The 20,512-nt window shown below is 40.8% G+C and overlaps 2 protein-coding genes and 1 long non-coding RNA gene across 4 annotated transcripts in view; 2 read left to right on the top strand and 1 right to left on the bottom strand.

Annotated features, from left to right (window-relative positions):
- The window catches only part of LOC131887136 (FMRFamide receptor-like), a 5,370-nt gene extending 1,864 nt beyond the window's left edge, over positions 1-3,506 (top strand). Inside the window, exons 1-2 of one of the 2 annotated variants that reach the window (XM_059235665.1) lie at positions 18-642; positions 1,845-3,506. In XM_059235665.1, coding sequence (XP_059091648.1) covers positions 1,896-3,104 — 1,209 coding nt within the window. In that variant the 5' untranslated portion in view covers positions 18-642; positions 1,845-1,895 and the 3' untranslated portion in view covers positions 3,105-3,506. Of the gene's footprint in view, positions 1-17; positions 643-1,844 lie in introns of those variants that run through there. The other variant, XM_059235666.1, reaches the window with a different exon arrangement.
- Positions 3,507-9,208: 5,702 nt separating this feature from the next.
- On the top strand, positions 9,209-10,430 carry LOC131887142 (uncharacterized). Its single transcript, XR_009373993.1, has 2 exons — positions 9,209-10,094; positions 10,159-10,430. It is a non-coding gene; the product is annotated as an uncharacterized LOC131887142 (long non-coding RNA).
- Positions 10,431-11,652: 1,222 nt separating this feature from the next.
- On the bottom strand, positions 11,653-13,599 carry LOC131887138 (uncharacterized). Its single transcript, XM_059235667.1, has 2 exons — positions 12,584-13,599; positions 11,653-12,308 (listed from the first exon to the last, which is right to left on the bottom strand). Exons 1-2 carry the CDS (start codon positions 13,361-13,363, stop codon positions 11,994-11,996), a joined length of 1,095 nt encoding a protein of 364 aa, XP_059091650.1. The 5' UTR covers positions 13,364-13,599; the 3' UTR covers positions 11,653-11,993.
- Positions 13,600-20,512: the final 6,913 nt, after the last annotated feature.

The raw sequence follows: 20,512 nt of genomic DNA, 5'->3' as shown, positions 1-20,512 counted from the left end.
GTTGCTGTCTCTTCGTTGGTGTGAGGATTGCGCAGATTGCTCGCCAAAAAACCACGAGAGCCTCGATTACGAACTCATCCCCGCTCTCACCGCCATTCCCCAGTTCTTCTTGAACACTGTGATCCACCGGAGAGAAAATTCAAGACCTCGAAGCTATTCCTGCCATTATCTGGGAGAATTCGTACCTTCCTCAAATCGTACGAGGGTAAAGTTTATTTTTCGGAGACAAGGAGCAACCACCGGGCTACCAAGGGCAGAGAAAATAAAACAAATGGTGTCTTTCCTCCTTTCTCGGACGGAAAAGTAAAGAGTTAGATCTCACTCAAGATTTCTTCCACGCTATTTACTTGGAGCCTTGAATTATAACACACATCTTGATGTGAAGAGTGTGAACAAAGGCAAAGAGGTCTTTGCGACTCATCCAACAATGGAACCCCCAGTTCCAAATTCAATTTCATTTGAAAGTGGTCTGTTGTCACAGATGTCGTCGTATTTGGACTAAAACTTGAACGTGCTCTCTACGATACAACTTCATACCATTTCTGTCGCTTTACTAAAGTCCTCAGAAGCATCCGAAGAAACGAAGAGGAAAATTAGTAAACCAACCAACCAACAAACAAGCAAACAAAAAAGATCCAGCTGGTAATTGAACGTTAATCGAAGCTTAACATCCTTTTCAAACTTGGCAAAGGTTCTTCTGCATCTTTTTTAATTAATGTTGGCCTTCGACTTCCCGAGGGGTTCTCTCTAGAGACCAAACCATGGTGACACCGTCTGGCACTTTACCCCGACTAAGGGCAAGCAACTCATGCCCACGAATGAAAGTTTGCCAGAAGTCTGATGAATTTTCATTACTACGTACCTCGAAGCTTTCAGATAATGACTGTTGCTTTGGCAAAAGACATGAAGGAGAGTAATTTGCTTTCGACACTGCAGATGAGTCAAAGAAAGTCTTATGTTTAGACAACATTTCTGGTGGAGTGAAGGAAAAACATGACACCCTGTATTAAAAATGCCTACGAATTGGCAAAACTACCATGTTCGGGAGAATTCATACTTCGGAGTTTAGAACTGAAAGAAAATGTTTCAAAGGCAGGATTAAATTTCGTCCTCGACTGTATGTCAACTTATGCATCGACCTCGATTACCCCATTTTGTCAGGCCCTCATTTTACGTGGAGCAATATTTCGCGTGATACCACATCAGGGACAAAAAGTGTTTGATGGGATTACGAATTCCGAATTTGAGCTATTTCTTTGTTTGCTGCCACTTTTTTGTTGCCGAGGCGCGTATCCCGGTAATCCATTCTTATCTTGATTCATTTTGTCACAAATGACAAACCCACATTTCACAGATCACATTTTGCAATATATACCAAAAAGTGACACATTCAATGACAAGCACAACAATTGCATGATTGCAAAATAAGAGCTTGCTACAAAATGTGCTTGAAAAATGTCAAATATTTAATTCAGAAGGTCATTTCATAGCTACTTTCTGCGTTCAGTCCTAACAAGGAGACACTGTTTTTACACCTAGAGGGATCAAAATAAGCCTTCCTGAGCTCTTGAATTGCATTGGCAATTTGCATATTATTGACGGAAAATTTCCTATTGCAATTACTAGTCTGCTCATGAGTGAAACCCTGACAAGACCTTTTCCGACGAAAAACTTGATGGACAAGATTCTCTCCTTGTATTATTCACACGAGAAGTCAAGTGTTCATTTTAAATTCATGATGCACAAGTTTGTCGTTAGGCTTTCATTCATATGGATCAAGCGGTTCTATCAGTTGCATGTTGAAGCATATCATTATGAGTGTATGATCTTCTTTCCTTTTTCAGGGTTGAAAAGCTATCCATTATTCAAATTCGTGGCAATCTTGGACGCTGATTATGGGGGAGAATCTGAACGACAGTTTGGTCCCTTCCACCGTCTCTTGTGATTCGCTAACCACGGATGAAATTGAGTTCTACACGAAAGTATCTTGGTGGTGGGAAGGATTACTCCAGTCTCTCGTGGGGACCATCGGATTTTTGTCCAACAGTTTGGCCATTCCGATCCTGTGCTCCAAAGACATGAACAGCATCTTTAACCGGTTACTCGTATTTTTGGCAGTGTTCGATAACTTGTACATCATCTGCAGCGTTCTGGAGGGCATTCGCAAGCACTCTGCATTTTCTCAATGGCACGAATATGCTTTCGGCCACGTGTTGTACCAGTTCCATAACTTTGTCCTTTGCTGTTCCATCTACATCACATTGACCTTGGCCTTGGAACGTTATAGGGCCGTATGGAGGCCTGTCGAATACCACAATAGGTGCAAGGGGGCCAATCCTTGGCGAAGAGTTGCCAACTACGTCATCCCCGTTTTCATCTTCTCTGTCATCTTTAACATTCCGAAGTTCTTCGAGGTTGAATTTGTGGTAAAGCAGGACGTTGATCAGAACACAAACCAGACCATCTATCAAACTCTGGCCTCGCCCACCGACCTCCGCCTGAATGACACTTATGTGATCTTTTATGTGAACGCGGCCCGGCTCCTCGTCCAAGGCATCATTCCCTTTGTTCTGCTCAGCATTCTGAACTACCGAATTTACTGGGTGATCAAACGTCGGCGCGAGATGATCAATCGACCAGCTTTTGAGTCCCAGAATGTTCGCTCCTCGTCGGCTGCTCAGAAGAAGGCCAATGAAACGCAACAGGCGGTGGTGCTGTTCATCATTGTTCTTCTCTTCTTCATATGTCATACGCCCAGATTCGTGCTCAACGTACATGAGTTCCTGACCCTGGAGAGCTTGCGTATTAGCATTAAACAGGACTGCAATGGAGTGTCGTTGTGGGCCTTCATCTGGGCTTCAGTGTCCCATTTCTTAATGACCCTAAACAGCAGCGTCAACTTTTTCATCTATTGCTTCATGTCCACCACATTCCGACAAACTTTATTTGGATACTTTAAGAAATGCTGTTGCTTTGTGCCCAAATGCATGGAGGAGCCCAAAAGCTCTATGATCGCTTTGGATTATATGGATGGGTTCGAACCAGAGGTAAACCCGGTTGGTAACACCTCGATCGAGCTTACAATCCATTCCCAAACCGAATGACCTGCTCGCTCGAAGTTCGACGCACATGCATAACGAGCCAACAAATGGCAACAATGCATCTGGTTTATGGTACAATTCTGCAGATAACGTTGAAGGACAGGGAGAGTCCTGCCGAGAAAAAAATTCCCAATGGATCACACCTTGCTCGTGACAAAGTTGAAGCTCCGATATTGGAAACAGAACATTTCGCTGTGATAGAGATTCACTCACTGACGAAAATCTCGAGGCCGTGTGAAGACTGTCTGTTGATGGATGGGCTGGTGAATTATTCCAATGTGAGCGTCAGAGAAACTATACGTATGTATGTAGAAGTTTGCTCCACCTTTCAGTAAAAAACGTTTCTCTTTTCCTGTCAACTTATCGCCAAACTATGTAAATAGTGAATGTGAGTGTAACAAACGATGAATTGTGTTCATTTATTGCAAGATGGTGTAACTTGCCTCTATCTTATTTCTAAATCGATAAAGATGGCACACTACAGGGTTACATCTGGCACTCAAAAACTTCTCTTTCCTATTTTTGAAAAACTTCTTTAACAAAGCTATTGGCTGAAAAGAGTGTTACATACTTGCTTCGACTTTGACATTGACACTATAGATTTACCGGCAAAAAGAAAGGAGATCCCATCAGCCTTGAAAAATGCGAAGCTGATCAAAATGAGAATAAATGGTGTTTTACTTCAAAAGCCCCTAAAAAATACCCTAGAACGCAAGAGACAAAATAAGGCTTGAAAGACATCTTAGGCGTTGAAAGGACCTTCATGCTGCGTTCTTTTTATCATTTCATTCATGATTTTTCCTTTGCCAGCGGGGACATGGGAGAAAGGGCACTCAAAATATTAGACTCTGCTTAAACCGCACAGTATTTGCAGGCCAACGACGAGGGTTTCAGGGAATGTGGTTGATTCGTCTTTCAGTAGTATTTGGCAAAATAGCCTGTTTCCTCTGGCTCATTCCATAAAACTTGGCCATTGCAAAAGTAAAGTTGTCACAAGATGACTCTAGAGGAAAAACTACGGCAAGCTCTCGTGAATTGACCACCAAGGATTGAAGAGAAGTAGTTCGGGTAGTAGTGTATTAGCAATAGCAACAGTAGAAGTGGCATGTAGTAGTCGAGGATAGGGGTCGGGCGCCCCCCGAGTTGCCACATTTTCGAGGTGGTCATTGAGGATTGATGAGATCAGCCCCAACGACTTGTTCCTCGTGTCATCCGTTGACCGGGATGACATCATTCACTCGAAGGAAAAGACAACTCTACATACAGCTCTGTACAACAACTTTTGTGATGGCCTGTAACACCTTGATAATGTGCATAAATGGCATACCACTAACTAAAGTCCAATCAAGAAAGAGTGCCATAGCCCAGCCAGTCGAGTTCAGATGGACTAATTTCCTTCAGCTGTGTTCCTGATAGACGATCAGCGTTGCTGACTTTTTGTTATTTTTTGAATATCGCGGATGAACAAGTAATCATTAAGGATATGAACATGTTTTTCAAGCCTTTCGAAAGTGACTACAGAAATCTCTTGAACACAACCTACATTGAAAGCAAAGTTTTGAAATTCTAGTTGAATTGTTCGATTGGGGTCGGTGAAAAAAGATGATGAAAAATCCATTGAAGGGTTTACTCGGAACCAATTTGGACTAAAAATGAGCAACTTAACTAACCTCATTTAATTGCCTTGACAGTGCGGATAAATTGTTATTTGTCGTCTAAGCTTCTCCTATAAGGGTGAATGTTAATTTGTGTTGTGGAAAAAGAAAAAAAAGAACATACTTCATAACTTAAAGTTAAACATTGATTAGTTGTAACAACTAATAGTTTGCGTTTGAACTGTTTTGAACTCACGAATGGAAAAGAGTTTTTCATAATAACTCGCTCATTGTCCTAGCCTTTAAGTATTGCCTGAAATTGTACTAAAATAAAATTTGTTGTGACCAAAGCAGAATCAGAAAAAAGTATACTTGCGCTCAGATTTCGGTTGGGCTTTGCGTGATCTTAAGAGATGTTAATTCTGTAGCAAGACATGCTCATAATAAGAGTTGTTTACTTTTGAGATAAATTTTTGCCCACGGATACGTACAAGAGTTTAAAAGTGGGCCTCTGATTGGTTAATTTAAACATGGTCTCAAACATACGGAGTATGTATCCAATAGGTTTGCATGTTTTTTGAAAATTATGTTACTAAATTGAACCCTTGCATTTTTAGTTGCCTATTCCTTTAAGCTTTTCAGAAATCATATTCTTTTTTGTCACAAGCAAGAAATGCGCGCCAATATAGCGAAACCTGCTAAACCATGCGTGCATAGTGATCTCTAGGGCCAGCCAAAACTTGCATCATGCAAATTGTGTAAATTTTGCATATCCCATTTTTTCTGCAAATTCCTTGCATCTGCAAAGTTTGCAGTTACATCAGCAATACTTGACATTTTTCTGCAATTTATTATCCAGTTTCAACCACTACAGCACAAAAGTATTAATATCTTTGCAATTTGGGATTTTCAAGATGAGTTTGTGTCCATTTTGGGGAGAAAACTGTGAGATTTGAAATTTTTCTCATTTTTTCTAGAAGTTTTTTGACAAGAACGTCCAAAATAAGTTATAGTTATATTAACAACCGCAGCAAATATCCTCCATACATCCATTTTGAATAGCTCTGTCTCTCTTATCATGCCAGTTTTTGGAGATGTACACTATATTAAAAGTTGGAACGCACTTTGTTTGTGCAACGTTCCTCTCCTTTAAAAGTCACAACACATCATAACGTGTTTCCATGGGGTATCAGTAAATGGCTAGGAGATGAATGATTAATGTGGAAAAAAGTTGTCCTGCTATCATTTTCAAGAAACTTTAAAACAGTGCAATCTCATCTCTAACAAGTAATAAAATATAATCTTAATAACAAAAATAATATGTTATAATTTCACTGTGACATTATCAATATGCTGTTGCAGAACTAAGTTAAAAAGCCAGATGGTAGCTCTCTCACTCAGCCTGCTGATGATAGGTGTCCCAATTGATCGATATTCCCGCTTTGTCCACATAGCCAACATTAATTATTACCTTACCCTCAGGAATGACCGCAGGTTAGCCTATTTAAGCTGTCAGAGCAGCATGTCATGCAGTACTTTAAATACTGTAAACAAGCTTGACTTGGGTAGCCTGGGATTAAACCAGGATTCGCAAATTGGAGCCGGAGAGCTCTACCAATACGGTATCACAGCTAGCCTCTTCGCCCAAGGTATAGTAGGTTCAAATTATTGTCCTGAAAGGTATTACGACTACTGATGGGGATCAAACAAAAAATCACCGGAGGTTGCAAGTAGGGCTATCAATTTACATTTTCAATGGCAAACTACATCATTAGCGGAAATCAAAAACCTGTTAGTTAATCACAAAAAGTAACCCTGATTTTTCTCCGATCAAACCACGGTTACCTTTTTTTGGTCCAGCCTAATATACTACAATACGTTAGAAAAGGCCCGTGCTTTGACTTTCCTAGCTTTCTGGAGATCCTGGTTTTGGAAATTTGTTTGATCCCATGACTAATTACGACAGAAGTTTACTTCCATTGATTTGCAAGGCAAAAATAGCCACCGACTCCTTCTGGATGGCTGTAAAGGCTGTGTTTTGACAAGTGTATTTGCAAATTTATGTGTAAATTCAGGTGATTTTTTATACAACATTGCTGTCAATTAGCAACATATTTATATGCAAATTTTGGCCGGCCCTACTGATGACTGGTTATAGGGGATGGACAGTTCTTGGTTTCCCACGTTAATTTATTTGTCCCAATATATAATTGAATGAATAGCCTTGGAACCTTGAGAGATCTGGACCAGCTCTTTTCACACCTGGCAAATAGAGCTTCGTGGTCCATGCCATGAAGCCCACTGGACGTTGTCAGCTAGTCTGTCGGTGGTTCTTTGAAAGAAAACGGCATAAAATTGAGAGTATCATTGAAGTGTGTGGCCCTTGCCTGGTGCTTCACTATAAAGAGAAATAGACAAGGAAGATTAACCTTTCTTATTGTTGCATAAGCTTGATCTTGTGTTGAAAAATTCACCTGTGGTATTGCCATTCGTTTCCTTTTCAGTTATTCACAAGGATTATTCTATAACTCTAAAAGCCTTGTTTTACATTTGCAAACGTTCAGCACTCTCTTTTTGGTGCCTCCCACCAGGCAGCCAATAAGAGAGATTGCGGAAAGTCAGCTGATGCCTAACACCCTTATCAGCTGCTCAGCTGTCACCCATAGGGCATGTCAAGTGAAGGAAATTACAGGAAAACTGTGGTTTGGCACCCTGATTTGGGTATTTTGGGAGGGAGAACTAAAATAAACATTACAACCAACTCGCACCATCCGGCTATTGAATTTTCAATAATCGAGTGATTTTGAGTGAGTGGTGCTATAAATAGTGTTCTCAAACTTACGCAAATAACATTTATTTGCATCATGGGCCATTAATGGCGTCTTTTTGCATCCTGTACCTTTCTTTGCATATTTGGTCCGTTTTTCACATCTTTATGCAGTTTAGGATTCTTTTGGCTGATTTCATTTGGGCTGAAAAATTGTATTTTCACTATTTTGATGAGAAATTGGCACCCCTGACTTATCTTTGCACTTGAGAATTCACAATACCGCCTCCCATCTCTTTCCTAGGACACATAGACGATTGTACAACATACTGGAAATGTTGAATGGGGATATTCTATCACACAAATCCACATGAACATGGCATTGGATGGGATGAAGTTGATTTCTAATAGTTACAAGTAGGTTTCCTTGGGTATAAAACTGGTGATCTCCCTATCCTGGACACCCTGACACCAGCCATCCAAACTTGAAGTGTCCCTACTGGCCTTTGATTGCTTGGGGGACAGACAATTCAAAGCTGTTGTATTGACAACCCTTGTGATTGTTATGGAAGTTTAGTCTTGGATTACTATTCAGATGCTGATCCACTAGAATCAGAGCATACTGTTATTATTATAAATGTGTCCACTTAACAAATTGCTTAAAATACCTTAGTATGTCATAACTATATGAAGCACCTTTGAAGTTTATTTGCGTCTTGAGGTCCTTTTTTATGCATACTTTTGACAGCCTTAGTTATAAAACCCAACAAAATTGACATGTTTGGTATAATTCAGTGAATGCATTATCCAATTGGCTCAATACCACAATGCTATTTGCTTAGACAAGTAGGTAAAATGAAATAAATGTCAAAAGTCAATGCATGCACAGTGCGGTTTGGCAGGGCAAGTTGTCTTTGATTTTACTCCATGGAATAACATCAGTTCTTCATGAACGCGTTCACTTGACAAGCCCTATTGGCTCTGAAATTGATGTCGCCATGCTAGCTCGCATCGCACTCCCTCACTCCCTAGGTTTTGCTTCCTATTTAGAAATGATTAAAGCACAGGATCGGATGGGAGGCACAAATAGAGAGAGCTGCACTCTCCCACGTGTAAAGCATGACACTTGACACTCATTCCGTTTTACATGCTTGTCTAAACAAATAGCATTGCGGTATTGAGCCAATTTGATAGTTATCTCACCGAATTATACCAAACCTGTTCATATTGTGAGTTTTGGAACACACCTCACTCGAAAATCATTTGATTATTAAGAATTCAATGGGCGGATGGTGCGAGTTGACAGGGAAGTTAACATGCCCATCTCAGACATTTAGGCAAGCGCCGGTAGCAGCAAACAAACTGCCAGTGACGAAAAATTGGCGTTTCAAACTAGAGCTGGATTCTTCGATGATCAGCTTACCCTTCTCGACTGCCACAGTGGTTCAAAAGCCTTTTTGAAGTACAACAGAAATATCCCAACAAATCTTGTTAACTTTTAGCCATATGAGCGCCAATTTTGAGCCAGAATTCAATAAATCAATCATGTCAAAATTACTTCTTATGGTTTTTGTAAGGAAGAAGACTGTAAGATGGATTTTCGCATTTCTCTCAATACTTGAAAAGGTTTTTTGAGCAATGTGGTGAGATGGGTGAGACGAGAGGAGAGGAGACGACTGTATCCAAGAATCCAGCTTAGGTTAAACGAAGCTGACTAGAGAAGCTAACCTTTCCTCAGTAAACAATGTGAATGAAGGGTCAGCTTCTCGAAAACGTGTTTGAAACTCCAAACTTTCATTACTGACGCTGGTACCAACAAAGAAATGAACCTGCCAGAGCTTGGCTAAACGTTCCCATTGGACCCATTGCGATGATTGCTTGCCCCTAAATCAATCCAAATGCATCTGGTTTTCATTTCCAGTCCATATCTTCTGGCGCAACATGACTGCATTTACCCATTTGCACGGGAATAATAAATAGGATTAAAGTGATCGGACTTAGCATCAAATTTTTCGACGGCTGAAGACTCACTGACTTTTAAATTTGACATGATTGTGTCAAATATAGCAGTACTGAATATTTTTTTGTTTTGAACAAAAATTAGAACTGTGGCGCTCATGTTGCTCATGTTGCTCATGTTGCTCATGTTGCCCGTTGAGCGGCTTATGTCAGTAAGGTGCCCTGAGTAAGTTTTTCCCTCAATTTGTTCGCTTAGTGGCCTCTCGTATTCCTCAATCGGGCCAAAACTCCCTTCAAAGATTTCTTGCCGCTGCGTCCTCCATTTGAGTTAAGGAACGGACTTCGACTATTTCCCTGACGTGGACATTAGGATCCCGCAGCCCACGTTCGACGCTGCCTCCAAGGATTGGGCCTTCCTCAATTCGACCTACGACAATGAACAATCATTTTTGCAACGTGATTGTCGTCTTGGGTGAAGACGGGGACTTTGTGTCCTTGGGCCAGATGAGCTTGGACACCAGAATGAAGGAAGTCACTGACATGGTCCTCACTAAGAAGAACTTGGACGGACTTGGACAACATGTATTCCTTGGCTACATGCGACCCTACAAAGAGATTGTCCTCCTTCCAGCAGAGGCCAAGTTGTCTGACGCGAAGTCAGCCATTATCAGGGTTAGTTATGGACTTATTATTGCCGGGCTTTAACTGTCATTTCAATTTCTTCGTGTGCTTTCAGGACACGTCTACGTATGTCGTTGATGATATTCTTCTTCAGGGCAACCTTTCGGAATCACCACCCGCAGGCTAGGTGCTTCCAAACGATTGGGCTGAAGGTGGTCCACACTCAGGCCCGTTCACAAAAAGAAAGGGAGCTTGGTTCAAGTAGGCAGGCTTGACCAAGAATTAAACTACTAAAGAATACTTCTCTCCTTGAAAAAAGTTGTAGACTTGATGAGCAAATTCCATTCATTACTTTTGCGTTTCATTCAAAAACAAGTTACAAGCCCATATCTTGTGTAGCTCGTTTCATTTGGATAGAGTTTCAGCTATGTCGAGTAGGCTTCCGAGCTTGCACATTATTTTTCCTGAAACGAGCACGGAAATCTAAAAAGAGTCTTGTGGCAGGTGCACAATAATACACCTAACACGAGAATTCTTAATCTTTGTTTCAGTCTTGTGTTCCCAGTCTTCGTTCTAGCGCCCATGTGGGTTCCTTTTTAACTAGCTGCCCTCTTCCGTTTCCCCGTCAGCGCTGCCATTCACGGCTGCCACACCTCCCCCAGAAGGTTAGTAAGGGCGTAAGGGGCCTTTAATAGGTTGGACCTGGAAGCCTGTCCCGTTTGAGCGGATGAGCTAAAGAAACGGGAGTTGTAGGGCCAAGTTAGACTTGGACAAATTTTTAAATAGTTTACCAGAGGCCTGTTTTTCAAAGCTCGTACCTCAGAGTTAGGGGCTTGGACGTTAACCGGTATGAAAATAAACTCGCTAAAGTGGTTAGCAGATGCTCATTCTTGGTAACGTCCAAGCGGTCCAAGCCTTAACTCAGAGGTACGAGCGTTTAAAAAACTCACCTCTGATCAAACCCACATTCAACGTCTAACTCGGTCCTCCAATTCAAACTCGTTGGTAGACCAAATATCATATAAAGATTGAAGGGTAAGATATAGACGAATTTTAACCATTCATTTTAATAGCACTGGAGATAACATTTCCTGTAGCGGTTAACAAAGCCCGTGAAAAACCAATTCAAACCAAGAAAAAAAAAGCGGTAAAAAGAGTGTCATTTGCAGTTTGAGCAATCATTAGTAGGTGGGACTAGTTTGGGGTTGTGTTTGCTTTTTTGTATTAACATGGCCTGAATTATGAATGCCATAGTTTTGAAGCAAAACACCTTGGCACACATTTCATTCAAAAGCTGTTAATTACTTTTAATTACATTGAACCACCAGTGATCTTTCTCATGTTAGATACCGCGCTAACCACTTTGTTAAATTTCTTCTTTAATATGTAAATATCCCCCACCAGAGTTTGAATCCATTACAGGTGCCTGATATGAAGAGTATTGCTTTATTGGCGTTGCCTTTTAGACCGCTCGGTAAAATAGCTCCATATCTTTGTTTCAAAAGCTCAATAGATTTGTTGAAAACGGTAAAATCAGTGTAGAATAATATCACGGTCCCACATATTCCCCCATTCAAACATACTGACAATGACTTGGGACGAAACCGTGTTAACTGAAGTCTCGCTCGTTTATTGGTCTGAGGTTGTTCGCGTCTGAACGGAACGTAGTTACTCAACGATTGGCATGTTCCAGGTCTGATGGAGCTTCAAAAAAATCAACTTCACATACCCATTTCAATACAGCTGATCAGAACTGATCGTGAGCAAGGAAAGCTTTTTGGCTCATTTCACAATGACCTGAACTGAAATGGAACACCCATCCCCCCTACACTTTTTTGATATAGAAATAATACGCATGTTTGTAATTCATAATTTGGAGATTTTCTGCACAACTAAACTCTAGTAATGATCTATGCGTCTCGCCATTGTCATGAAATGCGGCATTGGTCATCAACAATGGGTGAGAGAAGCAATGAAATGTTTGTCCGAAGTCTTGAAGTCCTGAAGGTATTGCTCCGGGTTATGTTTGTACTTTCGCATGGTGCGGGCGTCAGCTGACGAGGCTCCCTGAGCTTTGCACACGAGCTCGTAGGCCCGGCTAAGGTAGAACTGGGCCTTTTCCATATCGCCAACCAAGAGGTATAACTCGAAGCAATTGAAAAATCCAGGCCATTGAACATTGGCATTGAATCCAACTTCCTGCATGAGGAAAAGCATCCGCTCTCCGATTTCTATGGCCAAGTTGATATCCTCATCTTGTTTTGCCTATTTTTCATGCATTCCCAGTCGAAAGAGGATTCCGAGATCACGAAAAGAAGAAGATAAGGGAAAAGAGAAAGTATGAATTCATAATGCGAAAACTGCTATGGTAAGGTTAGAATATTGAAAAAGTTGAAATTAGTTTGCCTAATGCTCCAATTATTGGTTCCAACGAGAAATCACTCAATCGCCTTTGCTCTGAGAAAGGACACATTGAAGGATCTGTCATTGACAGTGAGAGTGTCTGACAATCGTAAACGGTCGTGCATGATGTAACCTACCGATGAGAACTGTTGGGCCAGTCTGTCAATTTCCAAACGAAACTTATCATCGAGCTCTGACGCACCCCCTGTCAAAGAGCAAGCTTGGCACGTGCATAGAAACCCGAACTTCTCCTTCAATAGGCTTTGGCGAAAACTTTTACTGCAAAAGGTGCGCACATAGGAGATGGTGATCTCTTGGCCAGGTCGAACTCCCTCGACCACCCAGACTTGTTCTCGCCCAGTCTCCGCGTCCCATATGTGATGAGCATTAGGATGACAGGAGTGGTTCAGCCGAACCACTGTGGGAAAAATACCCGAGACACGGTACGATCCGAGAGGGATGGAATTCGTTTGCCAAATGCCCCACAAACTTTTGGCTTTGGCTCCAAGTTCCACTGTCTTATCGGACAAGGAATACAGAAGCTGGAGCTGTGGCTGGTCGAGTTTTTGAACAAGCTTCTCCAAGATCATTTGATGGATCTGCGCTCTGATTTGATCAGGAGTAGTTCGCATATTGATGGATGAGAACAGTCGGCATCCGAGAAGCTTGAGAATATCATTTCGCTTACACGGTGGATCCAACAGAAGGAGAGGGGCTTCATCTATAATTAGGGTGCCTGGATGAATGGTTCTGGTGGCCACTAGACCTAATCCCTTGCCTGGGATGGGTCTCACCTCATAACAGGAGGACGCTACAATGGAGGAGGGGGGCTTGGGACCCTCGGCCTCCAATGTGCAGGGGGAGAAGCTGCCGAGGGGCTCTTGGTCTTCTCTCATCTCCATCGAGGCGTGCTGCATCACTAATAAAAGTCAGTTCACTTCTTCGGCGGCAAACTATCTAGGCAGATCTTAAATGAACAGCTCAACTTGAAGACCGGCAATGAAAATCTGAATGAACTTTCTCGACCGACAGACTGGATGTGAGCGAGAAAATGACGTCACGCCAGAGCGTCGGGCATCCCTTCCATGATAGGTATTCTTTGCCTCACACTCGAGGAAAAGTGTTGGCAAACGCACGGGTGGATCAGGAGGGAAAGTTTTTTTTTCTAGTACTACAAGAATTTACTACAACTTTACGAGTCGTATCTTTGTTTTTCGAATTGGCCTGACTAAACGTCAACAGGAAAGACAGAGAGACAGAGAAGAGAGAGCATGGCTTTGTTGAGTGTGTACGTAGGAGAACAACTGCCACAGAGATTCAGGACGTACTGATGGTCCATTTTACAAATGTTCCACATAAAGAAAGTGCTAATTCTCGTTGAAGTATTCGATTACGTACATATACATTTTTAGCATTTGTAGGATATGTCTCAATTTCCACTTTTGAAGCAATGTAATCTTTCACGAGAAAGGCCATTTCCGTGAAAGGCATCGTTTTTTTTTGATGAATAATTGATCTTACACTTCACGGAATGAGGCAGCAAAAGGATCCAAAGTTAGTACATGTTCTCTCTTTGTTTAGCTAAGGACTATTTTTGATACAGGAAGTCGGCTTAATTTTAACCGAGAAAGTTTCAGAGGACATATTTAGTTTGCATGCAGATATGTGTCTGCATGTATGTACGTAGATGTTTGGCTCTTGTACTCATCAGAACAAGGAACACTGTCCTCATGAGAGCAATAGGGTCAGAAACGAGGAAGCAAAAAAACTTGGCTCGTCATCCGAGGTCATACCTATTTCTAAACCGTGGAAGAAAGGCGGAAGGTGTGCAACTGAAATAAAATTCTGTCTAAAGAGTAAGTCCTGGTATCTGCCAGCAATAATCAGTTCATGCATAGTATACACGTATGCAAAGACATTGTATGCCAATGAAATTAGCATTCTAGAAAAGTCCTCGGGAATAATTGATACTTCAAAGAAGCAAGCTCTTGTATTGAGGATAATTGACGTCAATTTCAAGCAGGGGCCTAAACTGAAAGATCCTTCTTTTTTAAATTGCGTCATAGTATATGCGTTTCACTTCTGTATGCTTTGGTCCCGATCATGAGCTGAATCATTTCATAGAGAAAAAAAGAATTGAAGCAACAAAGTAGAGGAGAAGAAATTTAGGTCAGTGTCAGCAAAGTTTTAAAATAAAACGCAAAGCTTCAATCAAATAGACCTTAATTGAAAACAAAAGCAATTACTAGTTGAAAAATTATTCATTTGTAATGCATGATGTATTTTGTAATACTGCTAGACTATGGATAATCCGGCAATAACCCTTTGAAGTTATCTAGATTTAGATTTGAGTTTCAGGTTGTAAAAGCAAATTCAATATTGTCCACAATTGATGTTGGAAAGACGAAATCAACGTTTAGCATATCAACATCCCTTTAAAATGCAAGGCGTCCAAACTCAAGCCCCTGAAAAAGGCCATTAAAAATGCGTAAAAGATTGGAGTATAAAAATAAGAAAAGAACATTTTTGTCCTATACACTTAAGCAACATCTACTACTAACTTTCCTCACCGGAAATTGCAGTGCCTCCCACTTAATTTACTCTCATGAGCTAAATTGCAGCTACTATTTGGGTAAAACGAAAAAGCAATAAACAATTTCCTCTTCTTGATCAAGCAAACTGAATGTCCAGCAATTCAATTTCTCAAAATAGTCTGACTCAAATCTATTGTTGGAAGCAAAGCGGAAATTTGACCTCATTTTACCACCAATATCAAGTGGATCTAACCTGAGCATTTACCATACCAACCAATCAATGACGGGAGCTGACTAAGAACGTGTTCAATTTAGCACATTCCCTACTCTGTGACAGGCAAGATTTCTAGCACCTGCCTCTTCTGTCCAATTGCATCTGTAGTGTTTGCATGACCCCATCCCTCTTCATTTCTTTCATGAACATCGAATATATTCTATCGATTCCTTGGTCGATAATTGCCCCTGTCCATGTCGTTTTAATTGAACTTTTATGATTTCACACATGTACTTTTACACCGCTTTGGTCCCGAAAAACCGATAAAAATAGTACACACCACATTGCTTCCGTAAGAGACCACTGCGAATGGTTGCCATGAAACATTTTGCTTAAATTAATTACCCACATCGATTAGTCTAAAAGTTTTGGGCTCTTGATGCTGGTTGGTTCACGGGTGGACGAATACTTCAAAGGAAAACAAACGAAAGTAGCCATTGGAATTGAGATCGCTCAGTAACCCTTCAACAGACAAAGGGCACATCATGATCAGTGAGTGTTTCGCAGACAGGCACCCAAGATGGAAATGTACTTAGGTAGATGTGTGCATGTGTGAAAGTAACAACGCAAGTTTGTTTAATATGAATTTAAAGCCAATCCAGACAAATATTAAACATTCACTTACCAACGTTGTCATATCAAAATGGACTCTCGAGATTTAACCACAACAAAAACAAGGATGCCCGTAGCGGAGGTTGAGAGTGTAAAGTGCGTCCTCTAGAGACTGACTTCAAAAGAGGATGCTTTATCTTCGCCCTTGAATATCCGTTAAAAAAGGGGCACCACCTTCATTGAGCCCCTAAAAAGTGCTTCCACTTCTTGTAATATTTTTCTTTTCTTTGGAATCTCAGCATTTCAAGACGAAAAATATATTAATTTTACTTAATTTTTATTTTCATATATGCTTTGATCGACCAACGAATTAGAGTTGGCTGATCTGGTTAACCCTTGAATATAAGGTTGATCAGGAATTTTAGTCAAAAACTTGTCCAAGTCCGACTTAAATCCTGCTACTGGATCAACGCCCATATTCGCCCTACTAATATTTGAGGGCAGTGAAGAAGCCCGAGAAAGAATAGAGTTGGACTTCATCGTTCTATTTAGCTTGTATTCTCGAAGGCTTGGAGGTGCTCTCAAGACGCATGTTAAGCCTCCACGGTCACTACAATTAACCCTAAAACCTGAGTTGGGACAAAGCTCACGAATGCTTTTTAGAAGTAAAAAATCAGATACCTTTCGTACCTTCTCTGAATACTGTACAACCTCAACCTTTCTAACCTCTCCCAATACGAAAGCTCTCTCATATTATCAATGTTCCTGGTAAAACATCTTTGGACCTGCTCGAGTTTTTGCACACCTGCTGGCCTAATTGGAGCCCAAATAAGGGAAGCATATTCAAGGAGTGACTGAACAATCGACTTGTACAGAGTTAGCATCGTGATACTATCTTGCTGAATGTCCTTACCATTATCATCTAACAGTGGAGTGTCTAATGGTGTCGACCCAAAGGTCATTGAGCGGAATTTCATTCCATTCAGTGCCATGTTACTCGCAGTAACCCAGGAGTAGATTTGGTCTAGGACCTCCAACAGACAACCAGAGTTCTGACCATTCCTACCAACTACCAATTTTGTATCATCAGCATAAGAAGAGATACTGACTTTACTACTAACAAGCTTCTGAAGCGGAGCAATGAAGATGATGAAAAGGAGAGGACCCAAAATGGAGCCCTGAGGGACGCCCGACTTGACATCATGTATGTCACTAAGGGATCCCTCAACCTTAACTAATTGTTTCCTACCATAAATGAAACTTCTTAGCCGATTGAGAACCTTGCCTTGGATCCCAATCTCATGGAGCCTGTTAACTAAAAGGCCATGATCTACCTTGTCAAAGGCCTTGGCAAAGTCGAGATAAACTATATCGACTGATTCATGGCTCTCCAGTCCCTCAATAACTTGCTCTATATGTTCAATCAGTTGGGTAACCGTGCTAAAATGTGCTCGGAACCCATGCTGCCTAGGAGGAAGGACTTCATGGGTATCAAGAAATCCAGCAAGGTTGACTTTCATGATCTTCTCAAACACCTTCACAATATTCGAAGTGAGAGAAATCGGTCTATAGTTACTGGGGAGCGACTTGTCTCCCCCTTTAAAAATTGGAACAACATGAGCTACCTTCAGAGAAGAGGGGAACTTGCCCTGGTCCAAGATGCAACGCATCAAGTACGAGAAAACAGGAGCAAGAACCTGTGAGCATCTCATCAGAAGCTGAGATGTCACCCCATCAGGGCCGGGGGAGCTCGAGAGTCCCAAGTCCCTGATAGCCTCTAAAGAATCCTGATCTGTGACTACAAGATCATCTAAATGCTCAACTTGACAAGCCTTGCCAGTCCCAACAAACTCGTCAATAGAGCAATGGACTGTTGCTCCTAAACTCAGTGGAGTTGAAAACACACTAGAGAACTGATTACCAATGTTGGCCATAGTCTCTACATTGTCTATGGCTTCCCCATCGACCTCAAAAGGCCCAACAGAGTGTTTCATTTTTCTCTTAGAGTTTACATAAGAGAATTTAAACCGGAAATTAAGCTTTAAGTAGTCGTTCTAACTCCTTTTTCCTTTTTCCCCCAGAATCATCTGGAAGTGCAACAAAAAGCAGATATTGTCTGAATTACAGAAGAGCCGTCATATTGTCCCATACAAAGACATATCACAATACTAAGAATAAAACAACATCTCCAATTATTTGTATGAAATGTCTTCTCAACAAAACAGGTCTAAAAGAATTCAAAGAGCGTAATAGACATTGTTATCATAAAGTACATGAAATAAAAATGCTTAGTATTCTTTGTGAAAAACACAAAGTGTCTGGTATTAATACAAAATGCAGCAACTGCATTTAACTAACATTATCAAATTCAAATACCATTGGATAAAACAAAATCATCCTGAAGGTCCTATCTTATAAGCACTTTGTCCGATGTCGAGTATCCACTTTTTGTGATCAACATCATAGATGTCTAGTAAAACCTAGATGTTAGACAACCGATGCCTGGGTTGGCTAAAAAGTAGAATAAACCTGTTTGCAGTCGAGGCCTAGTAGACCATCTTTGCAGTGTTTAGCTGATGGTTTTCCAACACATTGTCTAGAAAGCTATGACGTTGGTCACCAAAAGAGCGTACTGGACATCAGACAAAATGTTTAAAACATTGTCGTAACTGTTTGCGGAACAAAGAAGCCTTTTGCATACCACTAAACTTGTGTAAGAATAGCAATGTACTCGCAACCCCTGAACATTCTGAAAAATGTCCTTGTACTACCGTACGTGTAACGCATTTTTGTATTCAACTAAAATGAGGACGACAGTTAATCCTTAATTTTTAACCAGGTCATATTAATCGAGATTAAACTGCTAGTTGTTGTTACAGACAAAGCAAGCATTGAAAGTTACGTTATGGCATTATAAAACATAAACATTACAATGGAAAGTGAAATGACTGAGCCTAGACCCACTATAGTCTACCGTAGTGGCTCTAGCTAAGCCCATCGATTGTCCTGCTAGCTGAATCCAAAGGCAAAGCACATGGGATCATCAAAATCAATGCAAAGAATTACGAGATCTATCCCACAATTACGGCAAGAATTCAAAGTCTGACAAAATAATTATGGCACGCTTTAACTTTTTAAAGGCTTCAATAACAAGAAAAGTTGTAATGATAAGCACCCATTTGCTTCTAAAATTACAGATGAACAAAGTATGAATGACTGCTGATTTTTGTAATCCAAGAAAACCACCACATGGAGAAGAAATTCCAACCAAATGTGACTGTATGGTTGGAATGGAACAGGAGACAAACACGTACAATTACAAGGTCTGTTTATGTCGGTTTAAGTTTTTTAGTATCATCTAAAACTATAATGGCAGATGTACGAAATTGTGATCTTCCTATGAGCATGCCAGCCGGGACTTGTCCGGTAAAGCATGCCTTAGAAGAGTTAGATTTAAAGAAAAATACAAAAGTTCTTGGTAAGATGAAAAACGAATTTCTCATATGCATTTTTTGTTAAAAATTATGACGGTGATATAATCAACGTCATTACAGTTATTGCAGCTTTAATAGCAAAATGCTAACCTATAGAGTTAATACCATGCGCTGAGTTATATTGAAAATATTGATTCTTGTACTTGATTTTATGAAAACATATCAATGGACAAGCACAACAATCAAACTGACTAATTGGCTATCGTTTGTTTGGGAGTAAAGTAACAAAGAGATGAAAAGTCCTTGGAAATCCCAATGAACCAGGTATGAAGGGCAATTAGATTAGAGTAATGCGAAGTGAGTCCAAGTGCAAGACATGCTTATGCTTGAATTATCAAGAAACTCCTTGAGACAAGAAAGAAAACTCCCATGTATGATGTTTCATGCATGGTAGAGAGACATCCCTTGACATTTAGGAACCAAATTGGCAAAACTATTCCTTGTATAGACTTCTCGGTTGCCACAGTCCTATAGCCCTTATTAAAGTCAGCCAAAGCTGTTCTAATGCTCTTGATTATCCTGGTGGCATCTTTAAAAGGTCAGAAATCTCGAAAAATTCCTTCTCAGAAGTGGCTTCAGATTGAGAAAGGATGTTCTTCCAACGATTCTGTGAAGGAGAATTGTACTGGAGCCGCCATTTTTTATATCTATACTGACAAAGAGTAATAAGTATTTTCACCTATGACGAACCATGGAGGTCTCAGTTTAAATGGAAGTCTCAATTTAAACGGATGCCTTTCCAAATGTCGTCGGATACCCCAGTAGGCCTTGATCTCATTAAGAAACGGGACTAAAACGGTGATTTAAGCCTTACCTTTTAACGGTTCCCCCCCCCATCCTTTCAAAGAGGCTACTGCTATAGCCGATCATCAGAGACTAATCTTCCACAACAATCACAGCTGTTAGCAACACGTTAGGACAGCTTGTCCTAGAGAAATCAACAGGCGGTAGCATGCTAGCACTAGCTTCAAATTTCGATGCCTTGGTGTCAGGGTGTCCACAATAGGTACAGGACTCTCCAAGATTTGAAGGAAATTGATCGATTTACTCTCACATTAGAACACCCCTTTATTATATTATCCCTCCCCCTCCCTCAAAGTTAACATGAACTAAATGATATGAATTCGACCAATCTGTGTCCAATCAACACTTCCCAGGAGGGCTTTTCAAATGCTTTGTAGATTTGGCCACCCTGGGCTGACTCTTTCTCTT

Source organism: Tigriopus californicus, chromosome 9, assembly GCF_007210705.1.
Source record: "Tigriopus californicus strain San Diego chromosome 9, Tcal_SD_v2.1, whole genome shotgun sequence".
Classification (NCBI taxonomy): Eukaryota; Metazoa; Arthropoda; class Copepoda; order Harpacticoida; family Harpacticidae; genus Tigriopus; species Tigriopus californicus.
This window is presented reverse-complemented; position numbering and strand designations above follow the sequence as displayed.

Bases quoted from the DNA above. Each gene is read 5' to 3' on its own strand.
- LOC131887138 (XM_059235667.1), bottom strand. From the start codon at position 13,363: ATGCAGCACGCCTCGATGGAGATGAGAGAAGACCAAGAGCCCCTCGGC. The intron at 12,309-12,583 runs GTAGGTTACATC...CATGAAAAATAG, and splicing joins TGGCCCAACAGTTCTCATCG to GCAAAACAAGATGAGGATAT.